The sequence below is a fragment of the Rhinopithecus bieti genome, unplaced genomic scaffold, assembly GCF_001698545.2.
Source record: "Rhinopithecus bieti isolate Rb0 unplaced genomic scaffold, ASM169854v2 scaffold_73682, whole genome shotgun sequence".
In the NCBI taxonomy this organism is placed as follows: Eukaryota; Metazoa; Chordata; class Mammalia; order Primates; family Cercopithecidae; genus Rhinopithecus; species Rhinopithecus bieti.
Genome location: NW_016829166.1, coordinates 19,633 through 39,387, shown reverse-complemented (window position 1 = coordinate 39,387; position 19,755 = coordinate 19,633). Strand labels below are relative to the sequence as shown.

The 19,755-nt window shown below is 46.2% G+C and overlaps 1 protein-coding gene and 1 long non-coding RNA gene across 3 annotated transcripts in view; one reads left to right on the top strand and one right to left on the bottom strand.

Annotated features, from left to right (window-relative positions):
* Positions 1 to 15,387, top strand: part of LAMA1 (laminin subunit alpha 1) — a 175,128-nt gene extending 159,741 nt beyond the window's left edge. The window contains exons 56-63 of one of the 2 annotated variants that reach the window (XM_017864698.1): positions 894 to 1,053; positions 2,210 to 2,322; positions 6,239 to 6,428; positions 7,898 to 8,056; positions 8,602 to 8,755; positions 9,853 to 9,986; positions 13,721 to 13,943; positions 14,892 to 15,387. In XM_017864698.1, coding sequence (XP_017720187.1) covers positions 894 to 1,053; positions 2,210 to 2,322; positions 6,239 to 6,428; positions 7,898 to 8,056; positions 8,602 to 8,755; positions 9,853 to 9,986; positions 13,721 to 13,943; positions 14,892 to 15,052 — 1,294 coding nt within the window. In that variant the 3' untranslated portion in view covers positions 15,053 to 15,387. The remainder of the gene's footprint in view (positions 1 to 893; positions 1,054 to 2,209; positions 2,323 to 6,238; positions 6,429 to 7,897; positions 8,057 to 8,601; positions 8,756 to 9,852; positions 9,987 to 13,720; positions 13,944 to 14,891) is intronic. The other variant, XM_017864699.1, reaches the window with a different exon arrangement.
* On the bottom strand, positions 255 to 3,013 carry LOC108523929 (uncharacterized). The gene is made up of 2 exons (XR_001883936.1): positions 2,770 to 3,013; positions 255 to 2,309 (listed from the first exon to the last, which is right to left on the bottom strand). It is a non-coding gene; the product is annotated as an uncharacterized LOC108523929 (long non-coding RNA).
* Positions 15,388 to 19,755: the final 4,368 nt, after the last annotated feature.

Below are 19,755 nucleotides of genomic sequence, written 5' to 3'. Positions count from 1 at the left end.
GTGCTGATGGGAGACAAGCTGTGCTCTGGGACCAGCATCTGCCCAGGAGAACCTGGAAGTGCCCTGGGCATCAGGAAATTGAATCTCCCTCCTGGCTGGGTCACTGACGTGCCTAGTGACCTTGAACAAGGACTTGGATCTTTCATGGTCACAGTGTCTTCTTCTCTGTGAAATTACCTCTTCGGACTCCCTGGAATTTTCAAGAGTAAAACCTAGTGTTGGGTTTCAATACAATCATAATGTCAGAGCTCTGGTTTAGATTTTTGTACATGTTTATGTTTATTCCGCTAGTTGTCTGTTCATTCATTCATTCATGAGGTATCTTCATGCTCCTGAAAGTCATGGGGTTGTGAACTCAGTAGAGCAGAAACGTTTCTGTGAAGTTCCCAGCTGTGCCTGGGAAAGGGCCAGGGGGACCTGTGTGGGCGCAGGACACAGCACAGGAGCTGCAGAGTGATGGTGCATGTGACAAGCGTAACCCATGACCTCCTGGCGAGGGGAAGCATGTAAATGAGAAGTCAGTGTTTCATGGAGGTCACCGTGCAGCGCTTGGGAACTAGAGACAAAAATGTGTCCCTGCAGCAATCCAGTCAAGGCTGCAGGAGGAGGTGACAGCATCAGAGCCGACCTGGGGGGTGCTCAGGAATGGCCAGGGTCTAACATGGGGATACATTAGGCTGGGTGCCACTGCAAGCGGAAGCATCAGACAAGACATATCTAAGACAGCATGTCTGGACTCCGAGTCACAGTGAAGGATTGGCACTTTGGTTACTCTAAGAGAAACATATACATGGTTTTTAATTGATTTTCATTGTACAGTTATCAGATGACTTGAGTTCATGGACTGGTTTGTGATAGCCTAATTTTGAAAACACTCTCTTGTTTCTACCTAGACTTTTGGATTTCAACAGTGCAGTTGGCCATGAGCAAGTTGACTTGGACGCCTGCTGGCTGTCAGAAAGGCCTAAGCCGGCTCCCGATGCAGAGGACAGCGAGCTCTTGCCAGACCCCCGGGCTTTTCCAGTAGGAGCGGCTTCCTTTACTATCAGTCAGGTCCAGTCAGCAAAGGAGGGCCCAGGACAGAGGGAGTTAACATGGGGCCTTGCTGTAAAGGTGCTCTGAAACCTGGAGCTGGAGCTGGAGCTGGAGCTGTGCTAAAAATCAGAGCGGGGACAGGGTGGGAAAGCGTGCCCCATGCAACTCGGATGTCACGGCCCAATTCATGGATTGTTGGCCCCAGCACCCAGGCCGCGCATCGGGCTGATGTAGAATATGCTTCTCGCAGAGCTTCTATAAGGACTCACGATCAATTTACATTTAGCCGGGAAAGCATGAAAATAAGTACTTCATGTAAAGCCATCGTGCACATATTTGTTGCTTTAAAGAAAAAAAAGATTCCATTCATTCAGGAAAAGCCAGTTCTGGCCAAATAGTTTGAATGGCAGCCATTGTTATTTTTCATTTTCTCCCCCTTCTGCTTTCTCTGTTGCCCTGGTGTAAAGTGTGCGCTCTAATAATTTAGAAGATGGCAGAAGCATTCGAGAGCAGGACCTTCTGAGCAGGGCCAGGCTTTGCATTCAGGGCAGTTTTCTTGGCAGCATCTGCCTAGGCTGAGTCAGAAAACAGCAGCTGGGACCCCCGTGACTTGGGCAGTGTCAGGGCAGCCCACAGATGGTTGCATGGGGGTTCAGGTGCCCTTCCCACCTGGTTCCTCTTGTCTGCACCTTGCCCTGTCAATGTGGACCTCGGTTCACAGGTTTACACTCTGAGGCCCTGCAAAGCATGTCACCTGTGGGCACCTCCAGTTTTCCAGTGCTGGACCGCAGCTGATCTCAGCGGCTGCATCCTCAGGGCCATTCCCAGAGCCTCAGGTCATAACAGGGGCCTAGGAAGACAGCAAGGCCTTTGCCCCTTAAGCCTGATGAAAATTCATAGGAGAGACTTCAGTGTCCGTATGAACTTCAGTGTCCATATGAAGTTGAGTGGGATTAAGGTGAAAGACAGAGGCTCTAAGTGCCTTCTTCAGGGGGATAAAGGGCCGGCAAGTGCATCATTTAAACAGAAGATGGAGTGAGCACCAACAAGCATTGGTGGTTGTTGCTGTTCTGATGGGATTGCTTCGGAGATGGCTCTTCATGGCAGAACACACGTGGGGCAGTGGGGTTCGGGCTGCGGCTGGCGGCTGAGTGTTCCTGTGTGTCTCTTACAGGAACAGTGTGTGGTGGATGCAGCTCTGGAGTACGTTCCTGGCGCCCACCAGTTTGGTCTCTCACAAAACAGCCATTTTCTGTTGCCTTTTAATCAGTCGGCTGTCAGAAAGAGGTAGGTATCTTTCTAACGTCCTTATGCGGCGTCTCATTGCTGGATGGATGGGCTGTTCTCCAGCCACAGAGTCTTTTCCAAAAGAAGCTGCTTCTGTTTTATGATGAACTGCTTGACTTGCAACCAAATGGCAAAGAGAAGGCAAAGAGATAGGAATTCGGCATTGGTGCAAATCACAACGCTTTCATGGTGGTTCGCTGGGGAGTCTGTGGTTTCTGCCTTTCCCCTTCTGGAGGGTGGCTGGTTTCCCCTCTCTGTGTGCACGTAAGTTAAGCATGTGGGCGTCTAAATCAAGTCTCCTGGGTCTATTACTGTTTGGACTTTCAACCCCATTCCACTTTAAGCATTCCCTAGTCTGATGTCTTTGTCTACCCAAACTCTTACACTGTGGTGGCCAAAGTCCCGGGTGCCACACCCACCCCTCTCTGCGCCTTCTGGCCCTCATACCTGCCTGTCCCTGGGACCCTTCTGCCAAGGGAAGAGCTCAAGGCCTGGAGCTTGGGGCTCCTGGACTCCATGTTGCTCCTCTCTCCTCCTGCGGTCCTCCAGCTCACCTGCCAGGCTTGCCTGCAGACTCTGCCATGCCCTGCCTGTCTTGTTGTCATTGGCTGTGAGTGCCACCCTGTCATACCCCTTAGACCTGGGCTCCTGTCTGTCTTCTGCAGCTCCTGCCATCACTCTTTGTGAATTCAGCAGCTGCCTAACCCCTGACCTTTCCGTGCTCAAACTGTGATCTGTGAAAGGTCTTCCCTACTCCCTCCTCATCCAGCCTCTCCCATGGTCGTACCCTTGACTTCTTCACAGGTATCCATCCCTCTCACAGTCTCGACTTTAAAAGCCTCCTATTAGACAACCCTTTCTTCTTGTTTCCACTCTGTGCCTCCCCACTCCTGCAGTTTGTCAGTTGTCTGGAGACCTCTAAGCTACTAGCCCTAATGCCCTCCCACCACCATCTCCCCTCTTCTCTAGCCCCACATCACAATTCATCCTCCAGGTAGGTTCCAGGCCAATGTTACAGGTGTTCCTCTGCAAACTCCCTTACCCCTTTGTCTCTCCCACTCCTGCGAGCCCAGGTAAAAGCCAACATTCCATCTTCTCTGTGCCAGAACCCACACTGGAGACCAGGCTGAGGAGATGGACGTCTCCTTCCTAGCTAGTTTGAGCTAGATATCATAGCAATCAATCTCAGATGGAGCCTCCAAACAACATGGAGAACCAGTGCATTGTTTTAATACGCTTATGGTTTTTATTCTCCATGACGACTCATAGCTGCTGTCAGCTCAGAGCCCTGTGCACCACAGCCTCTCTTCACACCCGAGCTGATGACTTGCCTCATTAAGAAAGAGATCCTTCATCTGTCCACCACCAAAAAGACCAGCCTCTGCTTTTGTTCCTGACCCTCTATCTCTTCTTCTGCTACCACAGATGAAGGGTCTTTGTTCCTAGCAAAGCCCACCCAGCCAGCCCCAGCTTGTCCTCTGGATCCCACTAGCCCTCTCCTTCCTAGGACATGCACAGCAGCCACACCTCACTCCTCAGTGCACACTCCCACCAGCACACAGATGCCACTATCACCCCATCGTCAGCAGTGACAGCAAGAGCAGCAAACTGTTGTGCTGGAGGTTGACACAGAGATTTTACACAGATGATCTAATTTACTCCTCATAATTCTCCTGTGAGGAAGGTATTGTTATTATCTCCATTTTACATATAAGGAGATTGAGGTATAGGGAGCCTGAGACATCTGCTCAAAGTCACACAGCTGTTAAATGGTAGAGCTGGGATTCAAACCCAGGCCTTGTGGCTTCAGAGTCTGTGCCTGTACAGTAGTTTCCCCTTCTCCTTGGGGGATATGTTCCAGGACCCCCAAGTGGTTGCCTGAAACCTCGGCTAGTACCTAAACGTCATATACACTGTGTTTTCCTATGTATGCATATCTATGATAAAGTTGAATTTATAAATTAGGCACAGGAAGAGATTAACAGTAACTAATAATAAAATAGAAGAATTATAACAGTATGCCAGCATCACTCCTCTTGTGCCTCGAGGGCATTATTGAGTAAAATCAGGGTGACCTGAACACAAGCCCCGCTGTACTGCCACAGTCGATCTGCGAACCTAGACAGCTATAAAGTGACCGACGGGCACATGGCTTATATGGTGTGGATCCGCTGGACACAGACAGGATTCACTTCCTGGGCAGGACTGAGTGGGATGGCATGCGATCTCATCACGCTACTCAGAGTGATACCTGATTTAAAACTTACACATTGTTTATTTCCAGAACTTCTCATTTAATATTTTCAGACCTCAGTTGACTGCAGGTAGCTGAAACCTTAAAAAGTGAAACCTTGGAAGGCAAAACCACAAATGAGAAGGAACTGCTGTAACCTCTGCGCTCTACTCCCTCTCTCACTTTGACTTCTAAAGCAGAACCCCCAGGAGACGCCACGTCCCCCCGCCACACACACATGCGCAGTACCTGGCTCTGTTTCCCACAAGGCGCTCGAAAGAGCTGCCCTTTCCTCAGGGACTGTTTCCTTGTTTAACCATCTGGTCAGCCTCCCGCACACCCCCAGCTGCTCTTGAAAGAATTACTGGAGACCCCCATGTAGCTACATGGTGCGGGGCCCCCTGCCCTGGGCTCTCAGCAGCCCGTGGACTTCCTTGGCTGGCTGTCACAGCCGCACACTCTCCTGGTTCCCTGCTCTCTCTCGGCCTTCCTTCCTCAGTCTCCCAGCTGAGAGTGCTGGGCCCTTCCACACGCTCTCCCAGGATGGCCTTCTATGTTCTGATCACCTTAAAATGCCACCTAGATACGGCAGCACCTACCCGTGTAGCTCTGGCCTCCACTCAGAACTCAGGGTTTGTGGGCCCACCGGCCACTCAAGATCTCTGTGTGGACTGGGACAGGTTCCAGGGTCACTGGACCTCTCTGTGTGGACTGGGACAGGTTCCTGGGCCTCATCACCCCGAACAGAATTCTCAGGCTCCCTCAGTCCTGCTCTCCTGCTCTTTGCCGTTGCCGCAGGCACGATCACCATTCACCTGGTTGTCCAAGGCCCAAGCCTAGAGGCTATTTTTTATTTCACTTGTTTTCACTCTCCAAATCCAGTCCATTGGCAAATCCTCTTGCTTCTTCCTCCAGAACGTTTCCTGAATCTGTTGAGTCCCCGCCGCCACCCTGGTCTAAGCCACCCACCGCTCCCTGTTAACAGCTGCCTGATGGGGCCCGCTTCACCCAGACCCCCTGACCCGTTCTGCAGTTTAGACAGGATCTCTGAAAGGAATGCTCAGCCACTCCCCCTTTCAGAGCCCTCCTGTGACTTCCCACTGTGCTGAAATCAAACTGTGCCTCCCTATGATGGAGCCACATCCGCCCTCGTCCTGTCCCGGGGTGCTCCCGTGGCACCGTGGTCCCTCTGACAGGGCCCACCCAGGCGTAACCTTCCTGCACACCTGCAGTGGCTCTGGTTCCCCCACGGCCTCAGGTGGGCTTCCTGCTGCCCACTGTCATCAAGCTCCTCACTTTGCAGGGACTTGCCCCTTTCTGTCACTCAGAGCTCGGCTGAAATATCAGCTTTGTAGAGTTACCCGTGTTGTCTACTTAAGGTAGCCACCGGTTGCCCTCTGCAGGACCCGCTTTAACTCTCTGGTGTGTTTCTGTATTAGCTTCATGAGCAAAGGGATCTGATCTTCCTCTTTGTTCATGGCTTTATCCTCATCCTAAAACAGTCTGGCAGACAGAGGTAGGCAGTTAAATGAATGGATGTGTAAATGGATGAAGGAATGAATTCCCCTCTTTCCTGAGATGTTCAGTGTAAATGCCGAAACAATTGTGGAGTCCTCTCTTTGAGGTTTTAAAAATGAAAAGCTAAAGTTTCCTTTCTCAACGCTGAGCGCTTGTTTTTCGCAGGCTCTCGGTTGAGCTAAGTATCCGTACGTTCGCCTCCAGCGGCCTGATTTACTACATGGCTCATCAGAACCAAGCAGACTACGCCGTGCTCCAGCTGCACGGGGGCCGCCTCCACTTCATGTTTGACCTTGGCAAAGGCAGAACAAAGGTCTCTCACCCTGCACTGCTCAGCGATGGCAAGTGGCACACGGTATGATCTCAGGAGGCTTGTGCTGGCTGCTTTTGAGTTTTGTTCCATGTATCACTGGGGTTCACTCCATTTCTCAAAGGCACATTATTCCCATTCATCTCTGTCTCGCCGTATGTGTCTGGTATCTCCCCCAGAGACTGCAAGTCTTGAAGGCAGGGATCTTTTCTGCTTCTGAAATACCCCCAGGGCCTTGCTTAGTACCTGACATGAAATAGACACTCAGCAAACATTGGTGGGATGGACAAAAGGTACTAGACATGTTCTCAACTTGGCAAGGAGTATGTAAAGCCTAACCTCCACTCATGGCATTTGCTTTCTGATAACCAGGACTCTGGAGCGCTTTCTGGTGCGCAGCAGGCTTTACCTGTGCCTGTAATCGGCCAGCTGGGTTGTTCTTGTCCACTGCCCAGGAAAGCAAATGCACTAAGAATGGCAGGTTTTGCAGCAAAGAAAGAGTTTAATTATTGCAGAGACAACTTGCCAGGAGATAATTATCAAAGCTGCCTCCCCAAGAATTCAAGGACTAGGGTTAAACCTTGTGCAAACAAGGATAGTTTGGCAGCCGGGGGATACGGAATGGCAAATGCTGATTGATTGGATTGGGGAAGAAATCATAGGGCGTCAAAGTTGTCTTCTTGTGCTGAGTCAGTTTCTGGGTAGGGGTTACTGCTCTGGGTGGCGCCAGTCGGTTCATACTGAATGCAAAGTCTGAAAAATATCTCAAATGCCAGTCTTAGGTTTTACAATAGCAATGTTATCTATAGGGGCAATTGGGGAAGTATATAAAGTTTGTGACTATGGGCTACATGATTCCTAAGTAATAAGTAGTTTAAAAAGGCAAATTATAAAACAATGACTGGTTAGGGTTTAACTATGCCTACATCTTAGCAGAAGAAACAATGGCTGGCTAGAGTTTATGCCTGTATCTTAGCAGAATTCAGGCCCCATCACAATTCCAACCTTGTGGCATTTCCTTAATTTTGCAGAGGTGATTTTGGTCCCTGAGCAAGGAGGGAATCAGTTTTAGGGAGGGACCGTTATCATCTTTGTTTTAAAGTTAAACTATCCACTGAATTCCTCCCATTTCCGGAAGGCACTATTATCATCTTTGTTTTAAACTGTCAGCTAAATTCCTCCCATAGCTAGGTTGAATTAGCAAAGACAGCTTATGAGGTTAGAAGCAAGATAGAGCCAGTTATGTCAGATTCCTCTTACTGTCATCATTTTTCTATGTCAGATTTATTTCCCTGTTACAGTTTTTGCAAAGGCAGTTTCATACCTGCCTCCTTTCTTCTGCCAGGCTCAGCCGCTTTTCATCACCAACTGTCTAAAAATTTGAACCACCCTTTAGCATTGCATTCAGGTTGTTACAGCTCTCAGAAACAGATGTTGCATCTGTTAAAGTTGATACATCTGTTAAAGTTTTCTCAGATTCCTTAAAAGTTATGCATGTTTTCACTTTGCTGTAGGTCAAGACACATTATGGTAAAAGAAAAGGCTTCATCACGGTGGACGGCCAAGAGTCCCCCATGGTGACTGTGGTGGGAGACGGAACCGCGCTGGATGTGGAGGGCTTGTTCTACCTAGGAGGCCTGCCCTCCCAGTACCGGGCCAGGAAAATTGGAAATGTAAGCAGCATTTTTCTGTACTGACATTTTACCTTTGTTGTGGTTGTGCTTATTTTGTAGAAGAGCATAGCTGACAGCATCTTTATGTATAAATTACCTTGTTTGAACCTGGGGCTTGTGAAGAAGTTGACTTTGCAGGCATGTCCACAGATCATGTGCCAGGGCCACCCCTCAGAACCCGATCAGTCTTTCTAGCCTCTTAGGTAAAGAACATCTCCCTTTCTGCAGCCACATGGCCACAGCACAATTCAGGGAAGCCCAAAAAATGCGTATTGGCACCTTAGTAAACTCAGCATTTTTTTATTTCCACGATATTTCACTAAAATAATAGAAAACACTTCCACAGCATTATTAGCAAAGATACTCAAATGGTAGCTCTAACTTAGACATTCATGTGAAGTATTGTGGCAATTAAAGTTTTTTTAAAAAAAGATAACATTTTAATGTATTTTATTGAGACCAATCTGATGAAGTGGAAGGAAAATGTGTCCAGGCCCTTCTCGTTAGAATCACCACCGTCTACTCTTGCATGTCATTTGGCTTAGATCACCCACAGCATCCCTGCCTGCATTGGGGATGTGACGGTTAACAGCAAACAGCTGGACAAGGACAGCCCGGTGTCCACCTTCACAGTGAACAGGTGCTACGCAGCGGCCCAGGAAGGAACATTCTTTGATGGAAGCGGATACGCAGCTCTTGGTATGTGTTAGCAGCACTCTTGAAAGCAGTCCCCGGCGGAGCCTGGACTCTAAAGCAATGCGGATCCGAGAGTGCGAGACAGGACCCACTGGACAAGGCTACAGGAAAACCACCTTGAGTTCAGTATTCCAGTTGATTCCTCATTTCTTGGCGTAAAAAGCCTTCTCAGGTCTTGTGCTATCTGGATGGCCTGACAAAGTCTCCCGCCAGGAGCAGTGTGACTCCTGACAGAGGCCAGACATGGGGTGCTAGTTTCATCTATACTTTCCCCAGGTTCTGTAATGCACACTCAGTGTCCAAGTTAAGAAAGGACTTTGAATTAAAAATCAGCAGCATAAAATGTCTAGACCAGCTGGCGCCAGGGAGGCTGTGCAGAAGTTTGGGTGGGGAAGAGGGGGAAGCCAGCAGAACATCTCTCATTCACTCTGCGCTTCCTGTCTCCTGTTCCTGGGGCTCAGGCTCCACCCCTGCTAGGCAGCCCCCTCCGTGGCCACAGTACCCCTCGCACGCCCCGGGTATGCTCTGGGCATATCACCTTCTCCCCTTTTTCCTTCAGCCCTGGTCATGGTAACAACTGCCTGCTCTGGCCAATAGCCCCAGTGTGACTCCTCAGCTTTTTTTTATCACCTGAATTAAAAATCATTCCATTCAGTCCCCACCTCTAACAAATTTAGTATGGACTCTGATATACTCAGTAAATGATGATTCCTCCAAGTACACAGATACCAGGAAAATAAAGTGGACTATTCTTGGATGATGATAAAGGGATTCCAGCGATCAAATCCCAACAGCCCACGGGAAAGAATGCCGCAGGGAGGACATGTCCACAGGGTGAGGCAGGGCCACGTGCTTCTGCGGCCACAGATGAAGGAGACGCCTGGCTCTGCTCTGGCCTGGCTGGCTGCACGCATCTTCCTTAAAAGCTCCATGATGTGGAAGCCGAGACTCAGAGGGCAGGAGTGACCTGCTGGTGGGGATGGAGCTGGATCCAAAGGAGGAGCTAGAGCCAGGTCCCCCGACCCTTAGCCAGGAGCCCAAATGCTCAACCTGGGCCTGGCAGTGCTCACCCTGACTTGGGCCGTCCTTGTGTGTTACAGTCAAAGAGGGCTACAAAGTCCAGACGGATGTGAACATCACACTGGAATTTCGAACCTCCTCGCAGAATGGCGTCCTCCTGGGGATCAGCACTGCCAAAGTGGATGCCATTGGACTAGAGCTTGTGGATGGCAAGGTGCGTGCTTCCTCTCCATGGGGTCTTCCTCCCCCCAGTGTCAGAGACAGAGCAATTGAGAAATAGCAGATTCAAATTCACAACTGTCTGTTTTTATGGAGTCAAACAATGGTCCCATTACTATTTAAAAAACAGATATGGCTACAAAAAAACCTTTTTTGTTTATTTTTTAAAAGCTTTTCAAAATAACTTTTATGTGTTTGAAAGTAAGCTTTCAGCAAAATTACAACTATAATACAAAGAATTTTTTTCCTGAACCATCTGAGAATAAGCTGCTGACCTGATGCCCTATCCCTTCTAATAATTTTTTTTACCTTTTTATTTGGAAATGATTACAGATTCATAGGAAGTTGCAATGAAATGTACAGGGAGGGCCCCATGCACCCTTCACCCAGACCCAGGTTTCCCAGTGGTAGCATTATGCATTTTTTTTTGAGACAGAGTTTTGCTCTTGTCGCCCAGGCTAGAGTGCAATGATGCAATCTCAGCTCACTGCAACCTCTGCCTCCCAGGTTCAAGTGATTCTCCTGCCTCAGCCACCTGAGTAGTTGGGATTACAGGCATGCACCACCATGCCAGGTTAATTTTTGTATTTTTTAGTAGAGACCAGGTTTCACCATGTTGGTCAGGCTGGTCTTGAACTCCTGACCTTGTGATCTGCCTGCCTCACCTTCCGAAGTGCTGGGATTACAAACATTATGCATTTTTCTAGCACAATCAAGATATTTAATTGTATCAATACCAAAAGGCTCCCCCTTAATACCCCATCATGGCCACACCCAACTCCTGTACCCCTAATCCTAGGCAACCGCTCATCTGTTTGCTGTCCCTCTAATTTCTGTTTCGCCAGTGTTGTATCAATGAAGTGACGCAGCAGGTATCCTTTTGAGATCAGCTTTTCACACTTAGCCTGACCTCGGGAGGTTCATCTGGATGGTTGTGCATATCAGCAGTCCGTTCCCTTTTGTGGTGGAGTATTACTCCATGGGATAGACATACCATGCTCTAATTTTTTTTTAATGTAAAACATGTTTTTTTTTCTGTGACTATCTGCTCTTGCTTTTCAGCCTCTCATGTCCCTCTCCTGCTGGCAACAAAATGAAGTCAACAATTTGCAGCACTCATCTTTTAGTCTCCTGCTTGAAAACCGCCTCCTTCGCAGTTTCTCCCAGTTCTCACTTTCCTTCGTCTCCCCTTTGGGGCTGTCTGGGCACAGGCAGGATGCAGGGCAGGGAGTCTCGATGACCCTTTTCCTTTCTGTGGGCTCTCTCGTGGACAGCAGCTCAGCCATAGCTCAGTCTCCTGGTCTTCAGGGCAGCCTCTTACAGTGAGTGGTCCTGGGTCTCCATGTTGCCCCTGCGTGGGGGCTGCTCCTGGAGAGTTTGGCCAGAGTCCCTTTCAGCTCAGGCCTCTCATCCTGGTTGTCACGGGTAGTGCCGCCTCTTCATCTTCCCCCTTCCCCGTGGGGTCATGTGCAAACTTGGGGATTTCTGCCAAGCCACACAGAGGCCGTGGGGAATCAGGGATGGTGTCTCTCTGGTCCTCTCTCTAGGTTCTACCAGCATTTCTGCAGCACTGTGGTCAGTGCTTGTTATTGTGGGAGTAAGATGCCTGAATTTTCCAACACTAGTGCCTCTTGCAAGGCAGGGAACAAGTCTCCATGTTCTAGATTCCCCAGGACTTAGTGGTTATGTCTAGTATTTCCCTACTTACTCCCTGCTGGGTTTTGACCCCCCCCCCCAACTATGGTATCCTAGAGTGGGGGTGGGGAGGATCTGAAAGGTCATGTCTGACCTTTAGCCCTTCACCTCTTTTCCAGTTCATGTCAAAACAGAACTAACTTGATGTCATATTGCTGCCTCTCTACACTGACTTACAGCCAACTTTTTCCCTCATCTATACTTTAAAACTTTTGTATCTATTTGCATGTTTTATGTGATATCTAAAAAATGTTATCAGGGGCCAGGTGATCCCAAAACTTTGGGAGGCTGAGGCAGGAGGACTGCTTGAGCCCAGGAGTTTGAGACCAGCCTGGGCAATGTAGCAAGACCGCCATCTCTGTTTTGAAAATATTTTACTTAGATAAATAAAAAATTAAAAATGCAATCAGAAGTGTAATTGCTGCAAACAATGTAATTTTCTGTTGTATTATACATTTTACCTCATTGGACTATATTTATAGTTCTTTTTTAACATTTTTAGTTGTTGCCTAAGGGTTTATGACCTATATCTTTAATTGTCACAGTCCACCTTGAAATAATACTGTGCAGCTTCATATATAGCATAACAATCTTCAAAAAGTACATTTGAAATCTTCCCTCCTGTCTTAGTCTGCTTGGGGTGCCAGAACAAAGAACCACAGACTGTGTGGCTTAAACAATGGAAATTTGTTTTCTTGCCATTCTAGAGACTGGAAGTCCGAGATCAATGTGTTGGTAAGGTTCTTGATTCGGAGGCCTCTCTCTTTGACTCACAGATGCCTTGTTCTCCCTGTGTTCTCAGGTGGTATTCCCTCTGTGCATGTTTGTGTCCTAATCTCGTCTTGTAAAGACACAGTCAGATTGGATGAGGGCCACCCTGGTGACTCATCTTTACTTAATTACCTCTAAAAGCTCCATCTTCAAATACAATCACATTCTGAGGTACTAGGGGTTAGGACTTCAGCATATGAATTTTGGAGGGGGCGGTCTTCAGCCCATAACACCTCCTATCTTTTGCAAAGCTGAGATCTCTTGACTCGCTGTGGGAGAGCATCTATGGTTCATCAGAAGAGAGTTAGTAAATATTCGCTCATAGGTGCTATCAATAGGTATGACCAGGCCAGGTGTGGTGGCTCACACCTGTAATCCTGGCACTTTGGGAGGTCGAGGCCAGCAGATCACCTGAGGTCAGGAATTTGAGACCAGCCTGGCCAACATGGTGAAACCCTGTCTACTAAAAATACAAAAATTAGCAGGGCGTGGTGGCGGGCGCCTATAGTCCCAGCTATGTGGGAGACTGAGGCAAAAGAATCACTTGAACCCGGGAGGTGGAGTTTGCAGTGAGTCAAGACCACGCCCACTGCACTCCAGCCTGGACAACAAGAGTGAAACTCCATCTCAAAAAAAAAAAAATGTATGACCAGCACCTCCAGTAAGGCTATTAACTCGTAAAATGTCCTAAAAATGAGGCCCTCATTTAAGGATGCAGTGTGCTTGGACTTGTGGTCATGAAGGTGGCCATTTGCCCTTTCTGGAATTTGGGGAATAGTATAACATCTGAATTTTTTTTTTTTTTTTTTTGGAGATGGAGTTTTGCTTTTGTTGCCCAGGCTGGAGTGCAATGGCACGATATTGGCTCACTGCAACCTCCACCTCCCAGGTTCAAGCAATTTTCCTGCGTCAGCCTCCCAAGTTGCTAGGATTACAGGCACGTGCCACCACACCTGGCTAATTTTTTTTGTATTTTTAGTAGAGACAGGGTTTCTCCATGTTGCTCACGCTGGTCTCGAACTCCTGACCCCAGGTGATCCACCCGCCATGGCCTCCTAAAATGCTGGGCTTACAGGCGTGAGCCACCGTACTCTGCCATCATCTGAATCCTTTAAAAGGCTCTTTTTCAAAATTATTTTCTGTTTCTCATGTTAGCTCTCCTTTTAAACATAATGCTGCAATTTTATCCACTCCAAGAGCTTATACAAATGGACTGTGTTCCTTAAATACACAAAAACTCACCAAGATATTTGCTTTGTTTAGGTCTTGTTCCATGTCAACAATGGTGCTGGCAGGATAACAGCCACATATGAGCCCAAAACCGCCACTGCGCTCTGTGATGGAAAATGGCACACGCTTCAAGCTAACAAAAGCAAACACCGTATCACTCTGATTGTCGATGGGAACGCAGTTGGCGCTGAAAGTCCACACACCCGCTCTACCTCGGTGGACACCAACAATCCCATTTATGTTGGTGGCTATCCTGGTATGTACGGGTACCTGCTCTTCCACTCAAAAGGGGCACTGTTCCTGGAGGAAGTCTTGGTTCAGGTGGATGTAGAATAGGGATTGAGAAAGGTACATGGTTTGGCTTGATGAGTCTTTGACCATTTTAGAAAGGCCATTTCAAATACTTAAGAATTCTTGGAAAACTTAAAATAATCTAGACACACAAGTTAATCATTGCGTAAGATTGTGAGAACATTGGGTCTGATATAAAGGCAGCTGGATGACTTTCCCAAAGTAAATTTCATGACTCTCAGACTTGGGAGTCATTTTAGGTCTAGGGAATCATTTTAGGAAACAAACTCGTGACTCATCTCTCTGGTCAACTTTGGATTAGAATTATGTATTTTAGATGTTCCAAGGAATTGTTGCAAATAATAAACACCTGTTGTATGACTTAAGTTATAACTATGCCTTAAAATTTTATATATTTAAAGTTTTTGGCCAGGTGTGGTGGCTCATGCCTATAATCCCGGCACTTTGGGAGGCCAAGGTGGGTGGATCACTTGAGGTTAGAAGTTTGAGACCAGCCTGGCCAACATGGTGAAACCCTGTCTCTACTAAAAATATAAAAATAAGCCGACGTGGTGATGGGTGCCTGTAATCCCAGCGACTCAGGAGGCTGAGACAGGAGAATCACTTGAACTCAGGAGGCAGAGGTTGCAGTGAGCCGAGATCACGCCACTGTACTCCAGCCTGGGTAACAGAGCAAGACTCTGTCTCAAAAAAAAAAAAAAGAAAACAAAAAAGTTTCTCTGAATTCTGCTATTCACTGACACCACATATGTGGAAAATATTCTTCTAATTTTAATAGTGAAAAATTTTAAAAACAAAATAACCCACTTGAGATTATTTCTGTTCCTTTTGTGCTATGGATCGCATTTCAACAAAATTAAGCAAGATTTGTCTTCTCTTCTTTCCTGAACAGCTGGCGTGAAGCAAAAATGCCTGAGCAGCCAGACCTCGTTCCGCGGGTGTTTGAGGAAGCTAGCGCTGATGAAGAGGCCGCAGGTGCAATCCTTTGACTTCAGCAGAGCGTTTGAACTGCACGGAGTTTTCCTTCATTCCTGTCCTGGGACGGAGTCCTGAACTTCAAGCAGAATCCTCAGTGGGAATAATTGCTAGTATTTTGAAAAGAAGTGTTTGTGTGAATTAAGAATCTCTTCAGTTCATATTTCATTTCCAACTCAGGTTAAGTGTTTCTGGGGAGAGATGTTGTGTTTATGTTACACTAAAACCACATGTGCAACAAATACCTCCATTAAATGGTCTAAAATGTAAATTGAATTCCCTGGCTCTCTTTTTTAACATGTTTTTAAAAAATAAATCTTTATACACATTGAATGTTCTGTTGATTACTTGATAGTATTTTATGTTTTTCATTTTGAGCTTTTAAAAAAGTGTCAATACAGATGATAACAGATTAGAGTATGAAGCCTTTTATTTCTTCAAGAAAACTCTAAGCTCCAATTTCTACAACAGACAAGCAATGTTCATTGATTAATTCCACATGAGCACACCAGCTGTTGGCCACATAACCTTTTAAGGAGGCTCCAGCAAGTCACAGGGGCAAAGGGAGCAAAGGAAGGAGCTGGACCCTCCTCGGACGTGGCCTTGTGCTATCAGGACCTCACCTAATGGCGCATTTTGCAGGACAGAAAAAAAGAAAAGATGGCATCATTTTAGGTTAGTGCTTCCTTTATTGTCAATTTTATTTTCACCACTTGGAATGAAACAGTTTGCCTTAATCAGCTACTTTTCTGGGATAATGTGTGTAATTTGAAAAGAGGGAACATTTTAAAACCATGTAAGTATATTATTTTAATGGACCAAGCAGCTGTAGACCCAGATTTCTGAAGTTGCATTCAGTCCCCTTCACATTCCTTTGAGTTCTGCTCTGTGGCTGCAGCTCAGGTCACAGTGGCCGCTATCCATATCTTTTAGAAAAATGATCCCATTTTCCAAATGCTCACTTGAGCGGTCTCCACCTATCTTAGCCGTGACCTGCTTTTCCAACATGGAGGACGCCAGAGTTTGTGTCTCTGAGAGATTTTGATTGGATAAACAAGGAAGGCAGCTGTGCTCCTGGTCCCCATCCCTATTCTGTGCCTTCCCTATGTTTTTTGAACCCTTAGGAGGATTCACACCTCTTGATGTTATTTGAAATTTGTAATTCTTTCCCATGTAAATACCTGCATGAAGACGTTCCTTAGAGAAAGGCAGCTGCTAGTTGTGAACGTGCTGATGGTTCTGTAGCACCAGCCATGGGAGGAGAGCAGACTTTTCTTTTCTTTTTTTTTTTTTTTTGTCTTTTTTTTTTTTTTTTTTTTATTATCACCTTTAAGTTCTAGGGTAATGTGCATAACGTGCAGGTTTGTTACATATGTATACTTGTGCCCATGTTGGGTGTGTGCACCCATTAATGTCAGCACTCCATCCAATCGTCATTTACATCAGGTTAACTCCAATGCAATCCCTCCCCTCCCCCCTCCCCATGGATAGGCCCCGGTGTGTGATGTTCCCCTTCCCGGTCCAAGTTGATCTCATTGGTTCCATTCCCACCTTGAGTGAGACATGCCGGGTGTTTGGTTTATCTGTTTTCTTTGTGATAGTTTTTGGCTAAGAATGATGGTTTCCAGCTGCATCCATGTCCCTACAAAGGACGCAAACTCATCCCTTTTTTATGGCTTGCATAAGTATTCATGGTGTAAATATGGTTGCCACATTTGTCTTAATCAGTCTGTCACAGAATGGACATTTGGGTTGATTCCCAAGTTTTTGCTATTTGTGAATAGTGCCGCAATAAACATACGTGTGCGTGTTGTCCTTTTAGCGAATGATTTTAATCATTTGGGTTATACCCAGTAGTGGGATGGTCCTTGGGTCATATGGTACTCTAGTTCTAGATCCTTGGGGAATCGCCATCTGTTTCCATAATGGGTTTTGAAAACTAGTTTTACAATCCACCAACAGTGTAAAAGTGTTTCTATTTCTCCACATCCTCTCAAACACCTGTTGGTTTCCTGACTTTTTAATGATTGGCATTCTAACTGAGTGGTGAGATGGATATTCTATTGGTGGTTTTTGATTTGCATTTCTCTGGTGGCCAGTGATGATGAGCATTTTTTCATGTGTCAAGAGAGCAGACTTTTCAAAGGCAGCTCCTGGGCAGCTGGGCCCAGAAGGGGCAAGTGCCCGTCTCAGAAGCAGTGCACGTGCACCAAGAACCTCTGCTGTGCCGTGGGTGGTCTTTGGTTTCATGTTTCTGTGGAAACCAGCTACAATGTGAGATGAAGGCTCAGACATTCCAGATCCTGGTCTACCATGTTGGGTGAGGAAGTGACCAAAACCAGGAAATAGAGCACAGACTGTGGAGCTGACTTGAGCTTTGCACCCCAGCCCTGCCTCCACCCCCGCTTTAACAGAGTTAAAACGGAGCGTGGGCCTTTCATGAGTACAGCTGTTCACAAGGTCTCTCTGAAGGATTCCTCAGGAAAACCCACCAGCTCCCTGCTGGTCTTTCACAAGCACAGAGTCGAGTGACCTGGGTGTAGATCTGTCCCCGTGACCTTGAGCCTGCACTCCCAGGTCAGACACCAACTGTGGTTCCCACTTCGGGTTCTCACACTGATTCCTTAACTCCTCTCGCCAAGTCTGGACTCAGGTTCTTAGAGAGGGTTGCCAGATAAAACACAGAACCCAGGGAAATCTGAATTTCAGATAAACACCACAGACATGTTTTTAGTGTAAGCACATGCTAAATATTGCACAGCATCCTGTGTTTTTCATTTGCTAAATCTGGCAACCCTACTTTGGAGCCTCAAGGGCATAAAAAGATTATGACACCCTTTCCCTCACTGCCAAGTGATTCCAAATAAAAGCAAATCTATGTCTTAAAGCACGTGCAACAAAATCTATTGACGATCATGTTTTTCTCATGACGCCTTTACTGAGATATCTGATTTCTTTCCAAAGTCTAATTTTGGTGCCAAAAGTCCTTGTTTAGTCTGTCAATTAATGTAGTACTTTTTTTATTGTGGCAAAATATAAAAAATATAAAATTTACCATTTTAAGCCATCTTTAAGTGTACATTTCCATGAAATTCAATACATTTATAATGGTGTACAACCACTACCATTTATCTCCAGAATTCTTCTCATCTTGTAAACCTAAAACCCTGTACCAATTAAACAGTAAGCCCCTATTCCTTCTTTCCCTCAGCCCCTGGCAACCACCATTCTTACTTTCTGTCTCTACAAATTTGACCACTCTAGGTACTTCATATAAGTGACTTACCATAATAGCTTCAAGGTTCATCTGTGTTTAGCATGTGTCAGAATTTCCTCCCTTTTAATTCTGAATAACATCCCATTGTATGTATAGACATTTTACTTATCCATTCATCCCTTGATGGGTACTTGGCTATTGTAAATAGTGCCATGATGAACATGGATGCACAAGTATCTGTTCAGAGTCCCTGCTCTCAATTCTTTGGGGTATATACCCAGAAGTGGAATTGCTGGATCATATGGTAAATCTATTTGTAATTTTTGAATTTTTATTTTATTTTTTAGACAGTCTGACTCTGTCACCCAGGCTGCAGTTCAGTGGTGCGATCTTGGCTCGTGGCAACCTCCACCTCCTAGGCTCAAGCAATTCTTTTGCCTCAGCCTCCCGAGTAGCTGGGACTACAGGCAGGTGCCACCACGCCTGCCTAATTTTTGTATTTTTAGTAGAGACAGGTTTCACCATGTTGGCCAAGATGGTCTCAAACACCTGACCTCAAATGATCCACTAAGTGTTGGGATTACAGGCATGAGCCACCGCACCTGGCCCCTATTTGTAATTTTTTGAGAAAGAACTATACTGTTTTCTGTAGCATGCGGCACTGTTTCCAAGCGTCAGTTTCTTCATCTGTAAAAGAGATTGTGATAACAACCTCAAAAAGGTATCACAATATTTAGAAAATAGTATTAAATTTTTTTCAGAAATAAAGAGAGCACCTGGATAAGCCAGTAGCATTGACCATAGAGAAATTTAATCCTCAGTCACACCTGCCTTCCAAAAATGTCCAACAACCAGATGGATTTATAGGCAAGCATTGGCAAACATGAGAAAAAATAAGAAAACTGACCAGCTCATTTAACACTGGTGGGATAACTTCATACGAAACAAGACAAGTATAAAACAATTATAGACCAACTTTACTTATGGACTTAGATGTAAATATCTTTTATAAAATACTAATAAATAATTCAGTCCTTAGGGGAAATGATAACTAAGTACATTTGCAAACCCATAAATTCTTCTTTCTATTCTCGCATGTGGTAATTTTTTTATTATGGTCAAACATTTGGTATAAGATCTACCCCCTTAACATATGTTAAGTGCCCAATACAGTATTGTTAACTATAGGCACCATGTTGTATAGACAGCAGATCCCTAGAGCTTACTCAACTTGTATAACTGAAACTTTATTTTTATTTATTTATTTATTTTGAGATGGTGTTTCACTCTTGTTGCCTAGGCTGGAGTGCAATGGCATGATCTCGGCTGACTGCAACTTCCGTCTCCTGGGTTCAAGTGATTCTTTTGCCTCAGCCTCCTGAGCAGTTGGGATTATAGGCACACACCACCATACCCAGCTAATTTTTGTATTTTTAGGAGAGACGGGGGTCTCACCATGTCAGCCAGGCTGGTCTTGAACTCCTGACCTCAGGTGATCCACTCGCCTCGGCTTCCCAAGTGCTGGGATTACAAGCATGAGCCACCATGCCCAGCACTCTCTGTT